This window comes from Podarcis erhardii (genome assembly GCF_964252035.2).
Source record: "Podarcis erhardii genome assembly, chromosome: 3".
Taxonomy (NCBI): domain Eukaryota; kingdom Metazoa; phylum Chordata; class Lepidosauria; order Squamata; family Lacertidae; genus Podarcis; species Podarcis erhardii.
Genome location: NC_138507.1, coordinates 22,022,914 through 22,048,183, shown reverse-complemented (window position 1 = coordinate 22,048,183; position 25,270 = coordinate 22,022,914). Strand labels below are relative to the sequence as shown.

The 25,270-nt window shown below is 41.6% G+C and overlaps 2 protein-coding genes across 2 annotated transcripts in view; both read left to right on the top strand.

Moving 5' to 3' along the window:
* The first annotated feature begins 1,512 nt into the window (after positions 1 to 1,512).
* Positions 1,513 to 24,028, top strand: LOC309338614 (uncharacterized protein). Its single transcript, XM_081855934.1, has 14 exons — positions 1,513 to 1,642; positions 3,554 to 3,660; positions 6,875 to 6,926; positions 7,898 to 8,030; positions 8,778 to 8,919; positions 9,931 to 10,062; positions 10,467 to 10,597; positions 14,777 to 14,798; positions 17,293 to 17,400; positions 18,598 to 18,649; positions 19,947 to 20,079; positions 20,945 to 21,086; positions 21,675 to 21,806; positions 23,889 to 24,028. Exons 2-14 carry the CDS (start codon positions 3,574 to 3,576, stop codon positions 24,009 to 24,011), a joined length of 1,389 nt encoding a protein of 462 aa, XP_081712060.1. The 5' UTR covers positions 1,513 to 1,642; positions 3,554 to 3,573; the 3' UTR covers positions 24,012 to 24,028.
* LOC309339274 (glutathione S-transferase-like) overlaps positions 2,940 to 25,270 on the top strand; it is a 33,673-nt gene continuing 11,342 nt past the window's right edge. The window contains exon 1 of the mRNA XM_081857445.1: positions 2,940 to 3,018. Within this exon, the coding sequence (XP_081713571.1) occupies positions 2,955 to 3,018 (64 nt within the window). The 5' untranslated portion in view covers positions 2,940 to 2,954. The remainder of the gene's footprint in view (positions 3,019 to 25,270) is intronic.

Here is a 25,270-nt window from a genome sequence, read left to right as displayed (position 1 = left end):
ATGATGAGATAGAAGGCTCTAAGGTCTTAGGTGGTGAATCCAGCCCAGTAGGCTTCGAAACCTTAGACATAGGTTCTGAGGCATTAAATGAAAGGTCTTCCACAGAAGAGGTACGACCACGTTTTAGGTTCGTCATACTATACCCCTTGAGCGGCTCGGTTATCTAAGAGTCCTTCAAAGGCCAAGCAAGAGCTGGTGGAAGGCCAGGGAAGCGCGGCTGGTGGCTGCCCAAGTTGCAGCTAATCAGGTTGTTAGTGAAGCTCATTAAGGAGATTTATGGCGCTGACTTTGCAAGCTTCCACAGGGTGAGTTCCTGGCGTTATCATCAAAACATTATCGTGCCAACTTCCAGAGAAAAATAGGAGCGGAGTAACTTACAGCTGGAAAGGGGAGCTCCGGCAAGCGCGTCTTACTTCGTCGCCATCTTTCTACTACTGTTTATTAAATTCTAATATTCCCGAATAGGCTCTATAACAGTATCATAGCCCACAGATGCTGTATTTTGCCTTGCATGCATGGGGAGTCAGATTCTGTGAGCAGAAAAGAATCCATTTGAGATTCTTACAGAATTTTGCAGATAAATAAAGTAAATAATAGGACAAAAAGTGTCTTGTGCATTGAGGACTAATAGACTAGAGTTTTTTCCCCCAGTGTCCGTGTGACTGTAGCATGGATGGATTTGTTTCTCTGTGTGGATACATATATTTGGTATTTTTAAAACTTCCCACAAGGGTCTTTTGTGCTGTGCTGTGTAACAGAGTAGCATAGCTACGCTTCAGGAATGTGAAAAGGCTGTAACTCAGCACTGACCTTGGGGGGACTTCCTCCTCCCCCTCAGCAAAAGGGTGGGCAAGGGAAACCCCCCTGATTTACCAGCCAGGCAATACTGCTTGGACTTGTTCAGCAGCAGCAGCAGCAGCAGCAGCTTTATCTTCTCGTAGATGCAAATCTTCAGAGAAGGTGGAGCAGAAACGAGCAAAGAAAAGGCAGAGCTCAGTTTCTTAGTCTTAATCTGGAGCTGGTCCTGCCTTTTTTCCTCATCTACTCTTCAGAAAAGCAGCTGACACAGGCCTCCAGACTGCTCACATATCCTCCAATATTTCTCTGATGAAAATAGGGAAGTTCTGTTCAACAACAACAACAATTTATTTACACTCGACCCACCTGACTGGGTTGCCCCAGCTGAAATAAATCTGGGAGTGTCCCTGGAAAACAGGGACACTTGGAGGGTCTGTCATCAGCAGGGAAGTCCTGTGTATTTGACCTTTTCCTGTATTTTCTAGCTAGCAGCTGCAGTGACTTCATGCTCAATGATAGAAGGATTTGGGCTGAATATACCAAGAGCACAAATGTTTGTCTTCAGTGCACCTGCATACATTTACCCAAAACTGAGTTGCATCATATTATACACTACAAGCATGAGAAAACTACTCCCATTTTAATTAACTGACTGATTGTAGGTGAAAACTGTTACGAAAGGCAAAGCAAGTGTTTATTTCTATTTAAACTAGGGAGATACAGATAGGCTGTTCTCTTGTCTCAGAAGGTGGAGCTTCTGAGCTTTTATAACCTTGAGCCACACAAATTCAGGCCTCACTCTGCTTGAGAAGAACTTTCACATGTCCAGCAGGACTTCCAGCAGGTTAGTATTCTAAGGGAGACAATTCCTTTGGAGAGTTATAGCTCAAGAGCAGCACCCTGGACAGAGGAGTGGTGCAGGGAAAATATCCAAAGACCTCACCTCTGCCCAAAGGTTTTCTTCTTCTTACCAGCAGAGTACTAAAGGTTTGCAGGGGTGAGGGGCACTGTAATCCTCAAAACAGAAGCCTTTCCTTTTGGACAGACTAAAGGCAGGAGCTGGGCAGCAGACAGAGTTCTAAAAATTAAATAGGAGGATAGACTTGATTGCACTTCAGAGGAAAAAGGAGTTTTGGGTAGGCACAGGAGACTGGACTTTGGAATATTCCTATGTAGCACCTTTAGAAAGCTGGGTGGCACTTGGATCTAAATACATTAATACTAAAGATGCTATCAAAACAATAACATCATTTCAAATAATATGGTACCACATGTCAAAAAAAATATAATTTTGACCTTTTCTCCCACAACAAAAACCCGTCTTTAAAAATCGGGAAAGAATTAACTAGAAAAAAGAAATGGTCGTATTGGAGAGGTGGATGAATTTGGGTATATTAATGTTAGACCAGCTGATAAATGAAGAGGATGAATTTTATACATATTCTATTTTAAGAGACAAATACAGATTACCTACAAAGGCTCACTGGCAATATCTCCAGATAAAACACCTGCTAATCACCATCTACGGACCAGCAGCTTTTACAGCCTCAGAGACCCCAGAGATATTGAAGCAGCTGATTAATTCTTATGCAAAAAAAAAAAGCCATCCATCAACATAAATAAATCTTTGTTACTAGCAAACCAATTTGATATACAGGTATTGAGGGAGGAATGGAATAAAGAATTGGAAGTCTCAATTTTGACCACACAGTGGTGAACGTTTTAAAGTGCTATAACAAGGGTGTGTCTGGACCTTAAATTGAGGCTCATACAACAAAAAATAATATTTAGAATATACTGGACCCCATTATGTTTGTTTAAAAAGGGGCTATCTAAGGTATCTAACTGTTGGAGATGCAAGAGGAATAATGCTTCTCTAAAACGTATTTTTTTCATTGTCCTATATTGAAATATTTTTGGCAGAAGGTAACTGAAACTATCAACAGAACTATGTGGAACAACTTTACATTTACAGAGCAAAATATCCTCTTGAATTATATACCCAGCACATTTTGTGACAATATGAGATGACTCTCTGTGCCCTTACCATGGCAAAAGGACAGATACTGATGAATTGGGAAAATAAAAACGCGGCTCCCTTCTACGATTGGATTGAAGACATACAAACTTGCAACATATGAACAACTTGCATATGAATGCAGACTTCCCATGGACAAATTCAACAATATTTGGAATCCATTCTTACAAATGCTGTAATAGGTTAGGATCTGGTGAAGTACAACAACAAATTTGTAAAGTATACTGTTTTGGGTTTTCTTCCCCTCCCCCCTTTACTTTCCCTTCTACATGGGTGCTGTTTCTCTTTCTCTTTTTCTCTCTTTTCTTCACGTCTCACCATGTTTAGTGCACATATTTTTTTAAAAGGGTGAAAGGAGATGCAAGGCAGTAGATGGCCATGGCAATGGTGCGAGTACAAGGGGGGAGTTGCCATTTTGTTTCTCTAGGAGCAAAGACAATGGCCATCTGATGGAGGTTAAATAGTCATGGATGTTTGGGAGGATGGGTTTAACTCTTGTTTCCTATTTTATCTGTGCAATACTATGCTACATCTGCTTGCGCTTTGTGATTATGAAATTGAGTTGTTGTTGTTTTAAAAAAGCAGAAGGCTTTAGTATGAAATCCTTTCTTGCTGTAAGCAATCACCAGAGCACCATTTTGAACAATTGTCCTGCTCTGCAGTGGTTTCCCTATCAAACATGACCTCTCAATCTCTCTCTGTCTCTCATCATAACAGGAAAGCAAACATTTAGGAACATGGCTGGGAAACCTAAGCTTTACTACTTCAATGGAAGAGGCCGAATGGAAACCATAAGGTGGCTGTTGGCTGCAGCAGGAGTCGAGGTTTGTTTGTCTTCAGAATTTCTCTGAGAAAGCACCTTTCCCCCACCCCCCAAAAAGAATCAAGGGAACTGTTGTTTGTTCAGCGTTGTTATGTAACAAGAATTGGGGTAAACTACACCTCCCAGGATTCCTTGTGGGAAGTCATGTGCTTTCCAAGAGCTCTAAATGTATGGTGTGTACAGAATCTCCAAGTGTCCCTGTTTTCCAGGGAGGTCCCTGATGTAGAGAAGCTGTCCTGGCTTCTGATTTGATCCCAGAATGTCCCACTTTTTCTTAGGACGTCCCTATTTTCATTGGAGAAATGTTGGAGGATATGGAGTTATCTGACTCCCGAACTGTCTGAAGGCAATCCTGTATGAGGAAGTTTTTAAAAAATGTTTAATGTTTTCTTATGCTTTTATATGTGTTGGAAGCCACCGAGAGTGGCTGTGGCAACCCGGTAAGATGTGGTATAAACAATAAAATTATCATTTATTGGTGTTTTGCGACTTTGACCTGTTGCAGGACCTTAGCCAGACCTTAGCAGAGCATACGCAGAGTTCCAGAAAGCAATCAGTTGCAGGCAGAATGGACAAAGCAGGAACAAATGTTGCTACTAGTAACTAGGTTACTTTGATGTGTTTATTATTTACAGCAGACTCTGTATACTATATACTATATACAAGTTACTATATACAAGAACAGAAATGGATCTTAACGAGCTCTCTCTTAGCAAGCTCCAAACAACTCTCAGAACACCACACTGACCAACAACACATTCCAGTCAGTAGGTCATAAATCATTATGCCTGTGTGAGACTTCAACCAATGGTAAAGCTGTTCCCAGGCTTCCATATCCCCAGGCAGAATTACTCCTTTCTGTTCAGTCATCCTTGGCTGTCTGCTGATTCTTAATTGACTCTGTGTGAAGCTGAACAGAATAACACGTAGTCAAAAATCCCAACATCATTATGGAATGAGACGTCCCTAATTTCATCGGAAGAATGTTGGTGTGTGTGTGCATGTAGACTAAGAATCCATTTCTGGCAGTTTCTAATTTTGGTTCTAGCCCTACCATTTGCCAGGGGGAAGCACCTGCCTCAGGCGGTTGATTTTAGCTATCCTGGAAAGGGCAGCAGATTGTTGTGTTATTTCCATTCATTATTATTGTACTTTTACTGCTAAGGAGGGAGAGACATGATTGTAGGATTTTTTACGCTTCGTGTGCTAAGGTAACGTGACCAGCCTGTAGTACTGGTATCTACCTTGATTTCTGCATGGGAAACATTTGCTGTTTTGTCCCAGACAGAGGGAAAAAAGCTGGCTCACCTTTCACACCGAGGCAACTGCTTTTTGTTCCCAAAAAGTTGACTGTGAAAGGGGAGAAAGGAAATACTGTTGTGGGGTAACTGCAAATGAAGTTGAAAGAACCAGAGGTTGCTCTCCTGAGATGTGAAAAATGGTAGGTGGGAAGAGGAGCGGGAAGTGGCTGGATAAAGAGAACAACACCCACCATTTTGAGGTCTGGGGGATAAGCAGGAGGAGTCCAGAAAATGAAGCATTGCAGGAACGAGCTTACATTAATAGTATATCAGGAGACAGGGGTGGGTGTTCCCTGGAAGGACTATTGTACTGTAACTGCACGGCAGCCAGAAATTCAACAAGAAAGCCCATTGCTTTGTCAGTGGGGCAGAGTGAGAGAAAAGCTGTCGGTTTTCCGGTGCTCTGGCTGCCAAGAATAGAATCTCCTAGTTGGCAGGAATTACCTCTGCAGATTAAGAAGTCTAAAAATAATGTGTTCTAATGCTGTGAAACTTTGTGCGCACACTTGAGAGTAGCTAGTTCTAGTGGTACTTTCTTAGTGAACAGACTTAACACCTGGGCTAGGACTGAAAATTATTATCAGTTTTAAGAGGGCTGGTTATGCTTGCCTGCCTTGCATTTGCAGTGCCAAGAGAAGAGGGGAGCTTTGATGTTTATATTGACTTGGATCCTAAGGCAGGTTAACCCAAGAGAAATTCCCTATCCCTTGTAGGTGGTTGAAATATACTCGGAGTCGAGTGTGGATTTCATGCTCTTTATTCACCTCATAGTAGTGAGGAATGAAAGTCCCCCCCCCCCCAAATATCTGCTTTATATACATTATTTACACAATGTTGCTTCTTTGATGCATGTAGTCAAAAAGAGAGGGAGATGGCTGTCCTGCCCTGTGCTTTTGTTGTTACCTGCACAGGTGAGGCCACACCCACTTCTGGTCACATGCAGAGGAAGTCTGTCCCAGCCCAGAAGGAAAAAGGAAGTTTACCTGCTGGCTGGACAAACATTCATCCCCATGTGTAAACATGTTCACTCTGGGAATGTTGTACTTTACTGCTCTTGTGTTTCACATCCCACAGTTTGCAGGAATGGGATTTCTATTATAGTCAAACCAGCCTTTTACCCAATTTTATTTTATGAATCTGAAATAAATAGGGAAGGGAGCAAATTGAGACACACACCCCCACACACATTACTAATAATCCCATGTAGTATTTATGGGTTTTCTTTTTAAAAACTTTTTATTAACACATACTGCACTACTTCTTTAATTTAGTCTCATGGGCTTAATTTTTTCTGTATGGTTTTTGAATGCTTGAAAAACAAGGTACTGCTTATTAATGAACAGATAGATTGCTTTTCAAAATTCCTCCATCAAATGACCATTTAAAAACTTTGTGATTTTAAACTTTTATCATATGATAAAAGAGCTGCTTGGAATGACATAATCTTCAACACATGTCTAGAAATAATTATTATTATTACTAAACATGTAGAAAAATCTAAAATTTTCAAAGCACTGCACGCATTTTGAAAGTAAAAATGGCGCTTGCCCCCAAGCTTGCAATGATACACATGATACAAAAGGAAAAAGGAATGGAGAGGGAAGAGGAAAGCAAACATTTGAAGCCAATGGATGGGGCCAGGCCCAGTGGAGCCATATAGACTGCGCATGTGTGGCATCTCGCGTGTGTGCACTCCTTATGGAATGCCGCACATGTGCAGTCCATACGGGCTGCTGCACAAGCGGAATCCCGTACGGACAGCGCACGAGAGCGGCAGCCCATATGGATGGCCCTGTGAAAGGGAAGAATGCTTAAAAGGTTTTCATCAAATTTCCTTCAGTAGTTTGGAAGTAGTTTGGAGCCTGAAATTATTTCATGATGCCCCTGAAATATTTTGCCTCTTTTGTTTTCTAGTTTGAAGAACAACTTATTGAGGTGAAAGAAGATCTAGAAAAGTTAAGGCAGGGTAAGTATGTAATCTGAATGTTATATGAGAGAGAGAGAGAGAGAGAGAGAGAGAGAGAGAGAGAGAGAGAGAGTGTTTTATATGGTATAACCCAGTTGTGGACTGGGTATTTTCCTATCCCTAGTCAGATCAAAATCAGAATCAGAAATCAGTACACATGACTAATGCAAGTCTGTTGATTTCAGTAGGTCTGTTCTAAAAACGACTTTATAAGATATAACCGATAGAAATGGGTATAATTTCTATTTATTCACCTCTCAAGACATTTACAATGATAAGCACACAAACCTCAGGATTGCAGTGAAGCCCTACCCTCCTCCTGTCCAGGTTTATGGCAAACCTCCAATTGAAGTTAATAGAGCAGGGTAGATTCTCTGTACAATATGAAGAACAGATAGCCAACTCAGAAAAGTCACTGTGCAATTTTACATGTGCCTACTCACATGTGGACAACACTGAGTTCAGTGGGACTATCTTCCAGGGAAGGGTGTATAGGATCTCAGCCTTAGTAGCAGGTGTTTTCTAAATATACTTGTTTCTCCAGTTCTGCATTGTGCAGTCTCAGTTATGTGTGCACACTCAGTTATGTGTGCACACTTTAAGGCAAAAATATGTGTGAATACACTGTTGTGATCTGGTTATATTACTTTTATATACAATGTTGTCATCTGGTTATTTTGCCACTCAACTCTGCATACTGAAGAATGGTTTGCTTGTTTTTTTAGCTAGAGAGCAGAAGTAGCTCAAATAACATACAAAACTAGTTTCCAATGTGTGCTTGCTGTACAGATTTAGCACATTCTGCAAAAAGGTTTTGAGGGGAAAGCAGAGGCAAACATGATTATTGCAAAGGCACAATGTAAAAGTAAAGACTCAAAATCAAAGCATGGCTTGTGAGATGCTCCTGAAAATTTACTTTCCATAGTCATTACCTGGGAGGATGGATTGATTTTTCACTTTCCTTTCACAAGGTGGAGACCTGCTCTTTCAGCAAGTGCCCATGGTGGAAATGGATGGGATGAAGATGGTGCAGACCCGAGCTATTCTCAATTACATTGCAACCAAACACAATCTCTACGGGAAGGACATGAAGCAGAAAGCATGGTACTGTAGCATTCCTTTAAGTTTGGTTCATAAATGCACGTTTTGGTTTGCTGTGTATGATTTAAGAGGAAATCTCTGGTCTATCATATGATCTACTGATGACTTATGAGTCAGTACGTTTCATCTCTACTGTCAGATTGGGCAAGAAAGGGTCCAGTATGAGCTAATTCGACCTCTCAGTCCCAGCAAAATTCATGTGGACTGGTTCCTTTGAAATCAACGTGGTTTCTCCAAAGTTCATACTCTAGTCTTTCATGTAATCCCAGTAGCCTGGATCACTGGAAGGCATTGTATTTTTCTTTTGCAGATGTATAAATCTGAGTATAAGGCTCTTCCTTAGAAAAAAGTGTAGCCGTTGAAGATAATAATACACCAAGAAGCACATGTATTAAAAACACAGAGAGAGGCTCTTTCCAAGGAAAAATACCCTTTCTCGAACACACCAGATAATTGCACCTGTTTATCTGCTGGGATATCACACATTTTGTGCCTGTGATGCTACTACAATATTCATTGCCCCTCCCCTCCCTGACAGGTTCTTGGCTCTGTTCATTTTACATTATCATTATCATTACTGCCACTGCTACTGTTGTTGTTTTTCTTGTAATTATCTGAATAACTGAGATGAGGAAACACCTTTCTACTATTGACAAATGAGTTTTATTATAACCAACACATTTCCAACATAACAGAGCGATTCATCTGCTACCGAGTGATCCAGTCATGGCAACATTCTCTTTCCTTCAGGATTGATATGTACTGTGAAGCTACTATGGATATGAATAAATCAATAACCATGCTTCCCTTCAAGCCAGCTGACAAGAGGGAGAAGGCGTTTGCAGACATTATTGAAAAAGCAACCACCAGATACTTCCCAGTCTTTGAAAAGGTACGAGGCGAAGAAGGAATGAAACTTACAACCCTTTTAAGAGAAGTCACCTAGGCTCAACTGCAATGTTGATAGGACTGCTTGGTCCAACATAAAAACATAGAAGCATAGAATTGTAGGGTTGGAATGTTGGGAATCATTCTGCATAGAAACAGTAAAGATGTTTGTACCTTTAAGAACTGTTTATGGGAGCTTTGGGCAGATTGGATACAGCTGGTCTTGACTACAAAAGGGGGAAAGCTTCAGTTTAAACTTTGCCTGCAGAAAAAACACCCACAAGCTTTGCTGTTTGTTGTTTTGTAATAAAACCTTTATTTAATTTGGTTTTACACCAGTCTCGTGGTGTCACAGTCTCTGTCATCTGCCACCAGTGGAAAATCCCCCTCTAACATGGAAGGGACCACAAGGGACATCGATGGCAACTCCTGCAAAGCAGGAATCTTTTCCCAGCATAGGATTCAAACCCATGGCTCTGAGATTAGGAGCCTCACATTCTTACTGACTGAGCTACTATTTCCTTATTCTTTGCATTTTCCAAACTTCTAATAGCAACTCTTCAGTTTTAAAAAGCTGTGTGAGAGAAGACCAGGAATCATACACAGTATTCATTTATCACACGAACTTCTTATCTCAGCTTCTGCACTGCCCCATTGAAGCAGTGATGAAGCAGTGCTCCATCTTCTCCTTGTTAGGCAGTCGTTTGTTGGAACTCATACTTCAGAAATTATACAAATCCTCTTCCACTCTTGATGCAATATTATCCGGGTGTTAGATAATTCAAAAGTGGTCGGAATACACATTCTTCTTTTTGCGTATTTTTGTGTATTTACCTAAAGTGCTCTCAATATATTTCATGCTGCCCACATAACCCAGAAAGCTGTCTGTGGAGAAACACCAGCTCCCTCGGCCAGAAAGCAAGATGCGTGCCACAGCCCCATAGTTGCCTTTGACTGGACCTAACCATTCAGAGGTCCTTTACCTTTTCTTTTTACCTTATTTCATGCTCTGTAGGTCTTCAAAGATCATGGGCAAAATTTTCTTGTTGGAAATCTGCTCAGCAGAGCGGATATTCAATTGCTTGAAGCCATTTTAACAGTGGAAGAGCTGAAGGCTGATATTCTCGCCAAATTCCCTCTTTTAAAGGTAAGTAACACCATTGCGCAACTTATTATGAAAGTGAAAAGATAGGCAGTGAACAGGTTCCCTGGCTCTTGTAAGTTCTCATTAGCTGCCAGGTCAAGAATGTGAAATCCTTCAGATATTGTGCAACGCAGCTCCCATCCACCCTGATCACTGGGTTTCTACAAGCCATTTGTGAATTAAATGTAGACACATACAGGTTAACCCACATAAGCCTGCAATAGAGCTCCCTTTTCGAAGGGACATAATTGGGTTTTGAGTAGATCTGAAGTTTCTCGCTTGTAGTTTAATGAAACTGTTGACCATGAAACTGTTGTAACCATAGATGACAAATGATTATTTGGGAATGCCACCATTTCTCCTTTTCTCTTCTAAAATATTTTGCTGTCTCTCTCTCTCTCTCTTAGGCTTTTAAAGAGAGAATAAGCAACATACCTACAGTCAAGAAATTTCTGCAGCCCGGTAGCCCAAGAAAACCACCAATAGATGAAAAGAGTATTAAAAAGGCAATGGAAGTTTTCCACTTAATTGACGACTAGCATCATAGTTGATGCACTATTGTAGCCACAGGCAAAGCGCTAAAACTGAAAGGGGACAACACTGTTTCGCCTCAGCAAGCTGTCCTGAGTTATAAAAGAGTCCTTAACTGTTAACAGATGAAATAATAGTTTAATGGGAATTGTCTCATTTCATGTTGTTCATTTACTTGGAGCACAACCTCAGTAAAGCCCTTTGATTCCTTTATAACAGGAGTTTCTGCAATAACAACTCAAATAATTTTTTGCAAACACTACCCTCAGCTAAAGCACACATGATGCAGGCAATAAGAATTCTGTTTCTCTTTATTGTTTGTTGCTGTTGCTTCAACCATCAAGGTCATATCAATCACCGGAAAAAGATAAAAAAATATACAACCCGTACAATATACAATATTAAAACACAATATCTATCTATCTATACAACTAATACAAATAGGGTGTTGTTGTTTTTCATGCCAAATCAATTGTTTACCAGTCCACCATGTTATCCTCAAGGAATGTTCTTCTCAGTTTTTGGAGACTATTCCTGATATAAAACAGAAGCTCCCCAAGATTTAAAATGCCCCTGTGTGTTTGGTGTATATATGTATGTATGTATGTATGTGCTTTGGTGGTGGGGCACACAGCATTGCATGGCAACGGGCACTTCTCCCAAACCTGGACTTGGTTGTTTTATAGGTTGAGAAGTTCTGGAGCACTTCACTGTTGTACCATTAATTCAGCCAAGAACTATACTTGCATCTTCAGCCTCCAGTTATATGGATGTGGTGGGCCACTCAGTATGCTTACTGAAGCATAAGCAAAGCTCTAGTATGGCACTTTTATTCTTTGCATATCTAAAACACCATTGTCTCTGGATTTCTATTGCAAAAAGTCTTAATCACATAGGAGGCCCACATTTATGGATAAGCCTTTTGTGAATTAAATTTAGACACAAACAGGTAACCTACCTATGATTATAGACCTGCAATGGAGCTCGAATGTTGACCTCCCTTTCCAAAGGTGCATGCTTGAAATAATTGGGTTTAGCGTACGTATCAAGTTTGAGTACACATAAAGTTTATCACTTGTAGTTTCATTATTGAATCATAGTAACTGTAAGTCGCAAATAATTACACCTACTCTCACTCTCACACACATTTCAAAGTATAATATCCTAATAAGTGTAAATAAATGACAGCCTATGTTTTAGTTCCAAAGTTTTAACCACAACTTTTCATGATTCATCCTATCAAACTAAGATCAGCCCAATCCTCCCATTTCATTAACAAGTACCACCAGGGCTATTTTTCTAGAAAAAGAGGAGCCAGATCTCACCACGAACACCTCCCTTGTTCTTTTGTAATGGCAATGGTGCCCACCTGAGAGGTGCTGGACCTGAGTTCTGGCTGGGGGGGGGGAGCCCTGCATACAGATATACTCTGATTGAGATCTCAGTTCAAATTGGGTTCTGATTGCTTTAAGTTGGACTTTGACCAACCTGAAACTTCCATTAGTTGAAGCTCTCTTGATGGCTGCTGAACATTGCAGTCAACTCTTTCCCTTACTGTTAATTCCTTAGGGTAATTGGCATTTGACTCAGGCTCCCATTTTCTTTCCAAGCTTGTCATATTATGTGAGATGTACCGGATTTTTCGCTCCATAAGACACACTTTTTTCTTCCTAAAAAGTAAGGGGAAATGTCTGTCTGTCTTATGGAGCGAATGTGTGGTCCCTGGAGCCGAATTGCCCAGGGGCAAAAAGCAGATCATGCTTTTTTTTTTTGAAAGAGGGAAGTGGGTGTTGAAACAAAGCCACTGATTGTTTGCCGATCGGGGAGAGATATAAGGGATGCTAGAGATAAAAGAGGCTGCCTGGGAGGGGGGAGGTAAAGACAGCGAACTTGCAAAGGGGGGAAACAGGAAGACTAAAGCAATAAGGAGAGAAATTAGAAGAAAAGGAGGAGCAAAAAACTGCTCCAGCTAAGGAAAAGACACTAAGGCAAACAAGAGGGAAGGGAGAGTTGAAAGGAAACACCTGATCAGTGGGATCGGAAGAAAAATGAGGGATGCTAGTGGAGGCTGCCTGGGAGGGGGGAGGTAAAAGCCCATGGATCCTCAGGATTTTTACATTGGGTCACCCCAAATTCACCATCAGATCACATAGCATGTCCATGGCTACAGCCTGCACCAAAAAAATCACGCACCCACTGTTGCCTGGGGCTGCTATGGTGCAGAAACGTGGTTACAAAGCACGGATCCACATGGATCCTCAGGGTTTTTGCATTGGGCTACCCCAAACTCACCATCAGATCACATGTCTGTGGACACAGCATGAACCACAAAAATCATACATCCACTGTTTCGTTCAGAATATTTTTTCTCGTTTTCCTGCTCTAAAAACTAGGTGCGTCTTATGGTCGGGTGCATCTTATGGAGCGAAAAATACGGTATGTATTCTCAATTCATGACAAGTTCAGGACAGGCCAAACAATACCCCATCATTAAGTAGTATATAAATAAATACCTGTGCATGTTTGCTTTGATACCATTTTACCTGTCTCTCCTGTGTACATACACACAAAGGCTGGGACACTCAATGGCCCCCCTCTGGCTCACCCCACCCCCAGCTACGGCACTGGGTGAGACTACTCAGTTGTTAATAATAATAATAATAATAATAATAATAATAATAATAATTTATTTATACCCTGCCAATCTGGCTGGGTTTCCCCAGCCACACTGGGCAGTTCCCAACAGAATATGAAAAACATGATAAAACATCAAACATTATAAACTTTCTTGAACAGGGTTGCCTTCAGATGTCTTCTAAAAGTCAGATAGTTGTTTATCTCCTTGACATCTGATGTGAGCGCGTTCCAGAGGGCGGGCACCACTACCGAGAAGGCCCTATGCCTGGTTCCCTGTAACCTCACTTCTCACCGTGAGGGAACCACCAGAAGGCCCTCAGAGTCTGAGCTGAACGATGGGGGTGGAGACGCTCCTTCAGGTATACTGGGCCAGAGGTCAGCTTTGAAGGTCAGCACCAACACTTTGAATTGTGCTCGGAAACATACTGGAAACCAATGTAGATCTTTCAGGACCGGTGTTATATAGGCTGCAAAACCACAAATCAGGTGGCTCTCCTGGAACTCGAGCTCCAAATGTCTATTCCTTGCTGGTACAAACCAGAAATTCCTTGCAATAGAAACTCAAAACTTGAGCATCTGATAAGCCTTATCTAAAAGTCTTATACTAACTTTCATCCAAGTCAGGAGATCACAAGACTCTAGTGTCAAATATCGCTACATGCCACCCAATTTCCAAGCGGTGCGAGTTTCCAGGTGTTGAAGGCATTTATCCAAGATTGTGCTTCTTTGTCTGACACAATGTCTGCAGATTATATTTTCCCTTCCTATCCCTGATATTACCTAATTACTACTGTTTATTAAATTCTAGTATTCCCGAACAGGCTCTATAACAGTATCATAGCCCACAGATGCTGTGTGTTGCTTTGCATGCATGGGGAGTCAGATTCTGTGAGCGGAAAATAATCCATTTGAGATGGGCTAATCTTACAGAATTTTGCAGATAAATAAAGTAAATAATAGGACAAAAAGTGTCTTGTGCATTGAGGACTAATAGACTAGAGTTTTTCCCCCCAGTGTCCGTGTGACTGTAGCATGGATGGATTTGTTTCTCTGTGTGGATACATATATTTGGTATTTTTAAAACTTCCCACAAGGGTCTTTTGTGCTGTGCTGTGCTGTGTAACAGAGTAGCATAGCTACGCTTCAGGAATGTGAAAAGGCTGTAACTCAGCACTGGCCTTGGGGGGACTTCCTCCTCCCCCTCAGCAAAAAGGTGGGCAAGGGAAACCCCCCTGATTTAGCAGCCAGGCAAAACTGCTTGGACTTGTTCAGCAGCAGCAGCAGCAGCAGCAGCAGCAGCTTTATCTTCTCGTAGATGCAAATCTTCAGAGAAGGTGGAACAGAAACGAGCAAAGAAAAGGCAGAGCTCAGTTTCTTTTGCCTAGACCCTGAAAGTGGATTCAGATTTGGTTGGAGGTTAGTACTGGGGGGGTGGGGGCGGATTACTTACGCACTCAGTCATCTGTTAATAATTGAAAAGAGGGATGAGGAACCAAAGGTGGCAAACTGGCATTTCTATCCAGCTTGGCACACCTTAAATGCAATTCAGTTGCACTTTGATTTTAGTGGAGGTGAGTGACGGAGTAGCAGGGGGCTTTTCGAAAGCAGAAGGGTCAGGTGTTGAAAAGCGAGGAAGGGGCAGAAGGGAAAGGGGTTTGAGACATAGCAGTGGACTCCTGAAAGACAACAGGGGCAATTATTTGGGTCAGCAAGTTGGGTAGGGGAAAGGAAATACTGTTGTGTGGTAACTGCAAATGGAGTTGAAAGAACCAGAGGTTGCTCTCCTGACATGTGAAAAATGGTAGGTGGGAAGGGGAGCGGGAAGTGGCTGGATAAAGAGAACAACACCCACCATTTTGAGGTCTGGGGAATAAGCAGGAGGAGTCCAGAAAATGAAGCATTGCAGGAACGAGCTTACATTAATAGTATATCAGGAGACAGGGGTGGGTGTTCCCTGGAAGGACTATTGTACTGTAACTGCACGGCAGCCAGAAATTCAACAAGAAAGCCCATTGCTTTGTCAGTGGGGCAGAGTGAGAGAAAAGCTGTCGGTTTTCTGGTGCTCTGGCTGCCAAGAATAGAAGCTCCTAGTTGGCAGAAATTACCTCTGCAGATTAAGAAGTCTAAAAATAATGTGTTCTAATGCTGTGAAACTTTGTGCGCACACTTGAGAGTAGCTAGTTCTAGTGGTACTTTCTTAGTGAACAGACTTAACACCTGGGCTAGGACTGAAAATTATTATCAGTTTTAAGAGGGCTGGTTATGCTTTGCCTGCCTTGCATTTACAGTGCCAAGAGAAGAGGGGAGCTTTGATGTTTATATTGACTTGGATCCTAAGGCAGGTTAACTCAAGAGAAATTCCCTATCCCTTGTAGGTGGTTGAAATATACTCGGAGTCGAGTGTGGATTTCATGCTCTTTATTCAGCTCATAGTAGTGAGGAATGAAAGTTCCCCCCCAAATATCTGCTTTATATACATTATTTACACAATGGACCACAAGTGATTGGCTAATTCCGGGATTCTCCTGTAGGCCAATCAGGTTGCGGATTCACTTCCACCTGGAGCTGGATTGGGTGGCTCCTGTGGACCAATCAGACTGCTGCATTCTAGATCCTATTGTTCTAATACCAATCAGACTGCTGCATTCTGAATCCTATTGTTCTAGGACCGATCAGACTGCTGCATTTTGGATCCTATTGTTCTAGGACCAATCAGACTGCTGCCTTTTGGATCCTATTCAACTCAGTACATAAAAGTGGTGTAAGGGATGGAAGGATTAACCAAAATCAGACTTCAGATCTAGGATAACTTAAGGAAGTTGATGGAAGGAAACATGGGCATAGTGAAGGGGGGAGCATAGTGAAGGGGACCTTCTAGGTCCACAAATAATATTGAAAAGCATTGAAAGGACTCAGTTATCTGAGGTTCTGTCCACACACACACACACACCCAGCAGAAGCCTGCCCTCTGCCGCAATGTCCTATTTACTCATGATTTCCTAAAGAAAACTCAATAACTTTGGCTGCTCTGCCTTCTAACAAGAATTCTTCTAACAAGAATCCTGGCTACGCCCATTAGAAGGAAAGTTTCTAGTCCTCTTCATTCCCACATCAGCCACTCATGCTGGAGCATTGTGGAGGGACCACATTGTTTAAGAGGACCCTCTGATTCTCGTTACACACTTTGGAAAGAATATATCTATAACTGCCAAACATATAGGATCGATTACAATAGCATACATGCAAAGTTAACAATCTTCTTTATAACTTGGGGAGAGTCAGTGACATGATTACCTAAATAAAATCACCCTCAGCATGAAGCTAAAGTAGTGGGGGAAAGTCTACCTGTTGAAGCATGAGAGTTGGAGTTTAACTGCAGAAGTTGAGCTTAACAATAAATCTCTGTTTTGGGGAGCATGTTTTACCTTCGATGCAATTGCACTGAGACTCGATGAGTTTAGGAGAATAGGAAAGGCAAGTTAATTAATGGAAATATATACTTGATTGGAAAGATCGTACTTCTGTCTAACACAGGTTGCAAGGAGCCTCGCTTGTTCTTTGTTCTCAGTAGGAGAAACATATAAAGATGCCTCACCAAGGTTAGGATGAAGAAGTAGGAAAATAAGGTCAGCAACCATGAGAGGATCAATTGAGAACCTGAGGACAGGTCAGGTTAAAGAACAGTCTAGAAAGCTTAAAGCTTTCCTCCTTTTTTTATTATTATATTTTATTACATTGCAACATTTTTAGCATATACAATCAAAACACAATTTCATATTTTTGTCAGCTTCCAATGTCTTTTTCCATGGAGTTGTCGTTTCTCTCCTTCTGCTGCGCCCTCTCTTCTATCTATCAAATCTTAACCACAATATTGTGTGCAAACCTACCAGCCTTTAGTACAAGCTGAGTTGTATCCCAACACTTTTGACACTGAATGTTCTGCCTGTTCAACTCATGGCCGTTTCCCCCTATTCTAATGCATCTTTCTCCTGCTTCCATTTTTAGGACAGTCCACAATACTGTTATACTGTGAAGCTGTTCAGTCAATTGTGTTGTGCTTGACAGAGTAGAAGACTACCCAAAACGATGGCTGGGAAACCCAAGTTGCACTATGCTAACGGGAGAGGGAAGATGGAATCCATCCGTTGGCTGCTTGCAGCAGCTGGAGTGGAGGTTTGTGTGCCCATGAAAGGAAGAGGTGGGGCAAGGCTGGGTAGATGAACCAACAATGGCCAAAATAAATGGCCTCTTCTGCACAGGAAGCAGAAGATGCCACAGATGTCTTATCAACAATACTGTGTGTGCACATGTTCCTGTATATGTTCTTATATGCATTGATGAAGCATATGATGAAATAGACTGTAGTCTTTCAAAAATACGCTCCTGCTTATGTCACTCAAGCAGTGAAGCCAATTTCCACCCACTTTTAAGGGTGTGGTTTTCTCAATTCTAGGCGTTCATACGCTGTATAGGAAATATCCATCCAGAGGAAGCAAACACTTTGGCTGACAATTAAAAGACCATTTTTTTTCATATTGACTCATACAGCGGAAGCCAATGCATGTTCACTTAGATGTGAGTCGCACTCAGCAGATATAGGATTGCAAGATCAATCATCTGCTAGGGAACCTGCAGCTATATTTTAGAATATATAATTTCCGACATAATAGAAATGTCACCAGTAAGAGAGGGGAATCATAATACAGTCATACCTCAGAGGTTGAATGAAATCGGTTCTGGAAGTCTGTTCGACTTCCAAAACATTCGGAAAACGAGGCACACCTTCCGATTGGTAACAGAAAGGCATGGAACCCATGTTGGACGTTCAGGTTCCAAAGAACGTTCTCAAACTGGCCAAAATGTTCAGCTTGCAAAGCGTTTGACTTCCAAGGTACGACTGTATTTCACAGCTACATAAAGAGGGCCAAGGGGAATTGGATGTCTGGCATTGGTTCAGAGTTCTTTGTCTGGGTCTTATTTCAATGAGTTGAATGGCTTGTCTTTGGAAGCCATTTTTAGGAATATTCTTATATGAATAGCGTGGTTAATCTGACCATGAAAATAAAAATAGCAAAGAAAATATGCATTGTGTAGAGACTGAGCATATGATTTCTGCAAAGACAAAGAGCCCATTTTGACCCAACTACTGCTTCTCTAATAGAAATCAGTTCAAATGAAGGGTACAGGTTGAGAAAAATGAAATTTAAAAGCTGTACTGCATCTTGCAGTTTTTCAAAAAATTCCAAGAAGCATCAGCTGCTCTTAAACAAAAATAAAAGATAAGTATCTGTTAATTATTCTCTGCAAGGTCAGCAAAGACTTGTAAAGTTAGGATTTTATTTTTTTTTTAATTCGGCTGCTTTGTTTCAGTTTGAAGAAGAATTTATAGAGAAAAAGGAAGACTTGGAAAAATTACGGAATGGTAAGTCTATAGGTGTAAGTGTTGCCCGCATGCGACTGCTTTAAAGAATGGCTCCTTATTGACTGAATCTGTTAAAAATAAAAACCACTTTGTCCTGGGGTCCATGTCAGTGTCTACACATAGTTATTTTCAGGGGTGACATTGGTTCAGTCTTCCATCGAACTAGAAAAACAATAGGGAATCTGGATTTAGGAATGTTGAAGAATTTCAAGCAAAGTGGAAATGGGAGGGGAAATAACCAGTGCTTGCTTATTTGTCTCATGTCCAGAAGAGAAATCAATCCAGTTAATGGGATTAAGCCTGGATAGCTTAGTTAGTTAGAGCAAGGTGCTGATAAACCCAAGGTTGCAGCTACATATTCCTGCATTGCAGGGGTTTGGGACAAGATGATCCTCAGGGTCCCTTCTAACTCTACAATTCTATGATTGATATGCACTGTTGTTGCTTTTTGTCCATAGACAATAAATAAATGATTGTTCCATTCATTCATTCATTCATTTCCTACCCTTCACCATAAGGTCCCAGGGTGGGTTACAACATTGAAACACAACATTAAAAACAATTTGAAACAATGTATACACACATGAAGGGACGCGGATGGCGCTGTGGGTTAAACCACAGAGCCTAGGACTTGCCGATCAGAAGATCGGCGGTTCGAATCCCCGCAACGGGGTGAGCTCCCGTTGATCAGTCCCTGCTCCTGCCAACCTAGCAGCTCAAAAGCACGTCAAAGTGCAAGTAGATAAATAGGTACCGCTCCGCCGGGAAGGTAAATGGTGTTTCCATGCACTGCTTTGGTTCACCAGAAGCAGCTTAGTCATGCTGGCCACATGACCCAGAAGCTGTACGCTGGCTCCCTTGGCCAATAAAGCAAGATGAGTGCCGTAACCCCAGAGTCGGTTATGACTGGACCTAATGGTCAGGGGTCCCTTTACCTTTTATACACACATGAGATGTATACACACAGAGACACACATTTGTGTTGTGCTTCCTTTGCATCAGAAGGAATGAGATGGCGTAATATAATGACCATATGATTTACACAATGAGTTATGTAGAAATAGCGCATGGAACAAATACAGGGTGGAAATAAAATGATGCCTTTCCATGTTCCTATTTGAACTGTGCAGACCAAAAGGGAGGCAGATTTTCCTGAAGAAAGATCTGTATCAGAGACTTAATACACCATTTTTAACTGTCAAAGAAGGCAGCCTGAATCGATCTGAAGTATTGGTTTAAGCTACTTAAGTTGTTAAGGACTGAATCACTTATCCCACACCCGCCTCCTTTTTTAAAGATGGACAGCTCCTGTTTCAGCAAGTGCCCATGGTGGAAATGGATGGGATGAAGATGGTGCAGACGCGAGCGATTCTCAACTACATCGCAGCAAAGCACAACCTCTACGGGAAGGACCTGAAGGAGAGAGCACTGTACTTATGAACATGTAGAATTCACTCTAGGTCTATTTTTTTAATAGAAAGCCAGCTCTTGACAGAAGCTGAAAATATGGAATGTATGCACTGAACTGCAAACATCCAGCTATTTTCCTGCTTTTGCATCTCTGTATTCCTAGAGCTAGAGCTAGCTATGTCACAACGTGACTCTTACAAGGAAATTTAGGCTAGAGCTACTTGGGGAGGAAAACCATGCCATAACATGGTAATGGCAAGCTTAACATAACTGTCAACTTTCCAACCATGTATGGAAGATGCCAGATTGAATATCAGAAAATGGAAAGACATTGCATATGTTATTTATAATACAGTATTAATTATTCTCTTATTTCTGTGTAATTATGATATGCTCTAATTATATTTAGATTGACCTGTACTTTCACGATAATAATTGGGTGGTAATTTCTTGTCTAAGGATATGCAGTGTTAAAATGGGAAAACGGAAGCCACCAGGGGGGTATTGTTGTTGTTTAGTTGTTTAGTTATGTCCAACTCTTTGTGACCCCATAGACCAGAGCACACCAGGCACTCCTGTCTTCCACTGCCTCCCGCAGTTTGGTCAAACTCATGCTGGTAGCTTCGAGAACACTGTCCAACCATCTCGTCCTCTGTTGTCCCCTTCTCCTTGTGCCCTCCATCTTTCCCAACATTGGGGGCGGGGGGGGGTAGGAAGTCTAATAGGAATAGATGGAGAAAATATGTAGTATATGCGTATATGTATTGAAACTTTGGAAAAATAAAGAATAAAATAATAGTAATAATAATAAAGCAAAAAGGAAAAGAAATAAGAGAAACTAAGAAAACAAACCCTGAAAGCAACGGTGCTAATGGCTTCTTTCAGGATTGACATGTACGTGGAAGGAACAACTGATCTGATGGGGATGATAATGACGCTTCCTTTCCAGCCCCCTGAGAACAAAGAAAAGCAGACCAGCCTAATTTTTGAGAGGGCCACATCCAGATACTTCCCAGTTTATGAAAAGGTAAGGGATTGTCAGGTAGCAACGTAGAATGTGCAGCTAGATCTCAACTGCTGAAGGTGTATGGGGGGAACCATCCATAGCAGCAGCAAAATTCTGTGGAAGCACTTAAATGGGGAATAGTAAACCTACAAGTCTACCAACATTTTTGGGGGGTAGTACAACTCTCGCCACAACCCCAGAGTCATCTGCGAGTGGACTTAACTGTCAGGGTTCCTTTACCTTTACCTTTTTAACAGTTCTCCTAATTCCTGACCATTGGCCATGCTGGCTATGGCTGATGGGAGCTGGAGCGCAACAAATATGTGGTTTCCCACCCCGATGTCAAGTTCCAATGCTACTGAGCAGAGAATCACAGAAATGAGGGCCTTTCAGTGTTATGCAGTGGGATACATGCAGGTGTGTAAAATGTATATTTGAATGAAAAAACCAAGTGGCTACTCTCATGGGACAGTCCTTGCCTGCCTCTCAGCCTTACATGTCTGAAACACAAAAGAAGCAGAAATAATCCACAAGGAGCCTCTGTTGCCCAGTCTGAGCCAGGAGTCTACATACCCTCAACACTGACTTCTATTTCTTTGTATGCCACAGGTTCTAAAAGATCATGGACAAGATTTCCTTGTTGGTGGGAAGTTCAGCTGGGCAGATGTCCATCTGCTTGAAGCTATTCTGATGGTCGAAGAGATGAAGCCTGATGTTCTTTCTGCCTTTCCTCTGCTGCAAGTGAGTGAACTAACACATGTTCTGAGAAATGAGATGGAACGGAAACTGTAAGACTGTGTGTATTCACAGAGTGCAAATACAGCAACTGGATAAACGTCAGTCATAGGAGTGTGTTGCACTTAGCATGTCATCATCTCTATGATGGTGATTATGGTGGTGTATGAGAGCAAGTCCAAGTGGCCATCTGGGGGGTATGTCTTATGTCAGGCATCTGGAAGTTTCTGTGGAGCAGGCATCTAGACTTCTGCATCTACTTTGCTTGATGATAAAAGTGCTTCATTTCTTGGCTAGAATTGCCTTAGTTTGATGCATTACAAGACAACCTGACCAAAAAAAGGCTCACCAGATCATAGAGTTGGAGGGGCCTTGTAGAAAAACTATAGAGAAAGTTCGGATTTCACATGTGGCTTGAGGACCATGGGACAATAGGACCACCGATCTTCTCCTTCCCATAGGTGATTGAATGTGAAAATTATTGTTAGTGTGTTCATTAATCAGTCAGAATCTTTATTTGTTTGTGTGGGAATATTCAAGGATGCAGGAGAGGCTATATTGTCTGATAATAGCCTTTCCAACTTGTGTTAACAAGTTTACAATTTAGCAGAGTAGCATTCCCCTTTTTAAACTTGCAGCAGATACGTTTGCTCAGGCTCGCTAAAGCCTCTATAAAAACTGTTCTAGTATTTTCCCCTCATTCCCTCATAAAAGATAAGACACGGCACAGTCTCCTATAAAAGTATTAAAAGGTTTATTCACACATCATTCTGTTCACAATAGGATCCCAGAAGGCAGACTTAGCTTACCGTAGAAAAGTAACATATACCTGGAAACTATCTCATAAGAAGACAGTACCTTTGTCCTCTCTTGGCTGGAGCCAAGAGAGCATCTTTGGCTAAGCAGATGTTGCTTCTTCAATGCATGTAGTCAAAAAGAGAGGGAGATGGCTGCCCTGCCCTGTGCTTTTGTTGTTACCTGCACAGGTGAGGCCACACCCACTTCTGGTCACATGCAGAGGAAGTCTGTCCCAGCCCAGAAGGAAAAAGGAAGTTGACCTGCTGGCTGGACAAACATTCATCCCCATGTGTAAACATGTTCACTCTGAGAATGTTATACTTTACTGCTCTTGTGTTTCACATCCCACAGTTTGCGGGAATGGGATTTCTATTATAGTCAAACCAGCCTTTTACCCAATTTTATTTTATGAATCTGAAATAAATAGGGAAGGGAGCAAATTGAGACACCCCCCCACACACACACACACATTACTAATAACCCCATGTAGTATTTATGGGTTTTCTTTTTAAAAACTTTTTATTAACACATACTGCACTACTTCATTAATTTAGTCTCATGGGCTTAATTTTTTCTGTATGGTTTTTGAATGCTTGAAAAACAAGGTACTGCTTATTAATGAACAGATAGATTGCTTTTCAAAATTCCTCCATCAAATGACCATTTAAAAACTTTGTGATTTTAAACTTTTATCATATGATAAAAGAGCTGCTTGGAATGACATAATCTTCAACACATGTCTAGAAATAATTATTATTATTACTAAACATGTAGGAAAATCTAAAATTTTCAAAGCACTGCACGCATTTTGAAAGTAAAAATGGCGCTTGCCCCCAAGCTTGCAATGATACACATGATACAAAAGGAAAAAGGAATGGAGAGGGAAGAGGAAAGCAAACATTTGAAGCCAATGGATGGGGCCAGGCCCAGTGGTGGAGCCATATAGACTGCGCATGTGTGGCATCTCGCGCGTGTGCACTCCTTATGGAATGCCGCACATGTGCAGTCCATACGGGCTGCTGCACAAGCGGTATCCCGTACGGACAGTGCACGAGAGCGGCAGCCCATATGGATGGCACACGCCCTCTGCCGCTCTACAGCTGGGGGGAGGCAGGGGCCATCTTGTCACCCCTCCCAGAGTGGCACCTGGGGCAGCCCGCCCCCTCCACCCCCCTTCCTACACCCCTGGCCACCCCTGGTCTTCTTCTCCAATATGTGAACTGCATTTTTGTGTAAGTCCATCTATGTTGGTACCTTTTTCTTAGAAGTGCTTCTTGTTTTTCAATCTAGGACTTCAAGGCAAGGGTAAGCAACATCTCCACAATTAAGAAATTCTTGGAGCCAGGCAGCCAGAGGAAATTTGAATTAGACGACAAGGCTCTTCAAGAGATCAGGAAGATTTTCAACATCTGAGAACATCTGCTATGAAGATCACTACAAATACTGGCATGATTTTAACAAATCTGTGTGACTTCTCTCTTGCTAGTTGGAGGATTAACAGTGTCATCCTATTCATGTCTATTCAGCATTAGTACCATTTGAATTCAGTGTACTTGAATTCAGTGTATCCAGTTACTTCTGGGTAAATGTAGGTATAGAATTGGAGCCTAAATCCGTAAAATAGTATTTCCTCTTGGTTCCATAGTCTCAAATGCTTTTGACTGCAAACTCTTGAAAAATGGAGTAAAAATCTTTTGTGAAGATTCTGAGGCCTCCTTTAGATATTAATCTAATGCAACGTTCCCAAACTTGATATGAAACCTTCCAGGGGTTTTGTACTACAGTTCCCATCAGCCACAGCCAGCACGGCCAACAGTCAAAGAATGAAATTGCAAGAGCCAACAAACATTTGATATTGTGCAAGGATTTTTTTCAGCCAGAACTCACTGGAACTGAGTTCCACCACCTCTCTGGTGCATTCCAGAGTTCAAATACTACTGAGTAGAGGATCACCATAATGGCACTGTGTAAATCCACAAAAGGAGATGATGATAATACTGTGTGATGGTACAATAAAATGAAATAAAGCATTCTAAAGCATTTGTACTTCAGTGCCATGTTTTACTTGAGTAGTCAATAACATGTCTGTTCTGTCATGACTAGTTCCTGTTGTGCTTTGCGTAGATGTGATGGGATCTGTGTGGTCCTGCTGGATTAGAGGCAAGGAAAATAAATCCCATTAACGTATTCCCTGCCAGAAAATGACCTGTTTTCATAGCCTTCTACAGCAATTAGAGTGACCAGCCATAGCAGCAGTTCTTTACCAGTCCACCATGCTATCCTCAAGGAACATTCTTCTCAGTTTTATGACAGCAACTGCAACTGTCACAAATTTGTCAAAGCCAGACAGCAAATATGTGATTTTCACTTGATCATCCGGATCAGGTATCTTACATAACAAATCAAGAATAATTTCTGGATTGCCTGTAGAAATCCAGTTTTGCATACCATTAATTGTAGTCGCCCCAACCCCCGCCAAAAGGTGGGTAGGACCAACAGGGAAGACCTTTTTCTGTATTTTGTGGCTAGCAGCTGCAACCACAGACTGCAGTGGCCTCCTGCCCATTTATACAAAGGTTTCAGTTGAATATACACTACTAAGACCAGGAATGCTTGCCCTCAGTGCAGCTGTACAGATTTATAATAAACTGAGTTGCATCATGTTACGCAAG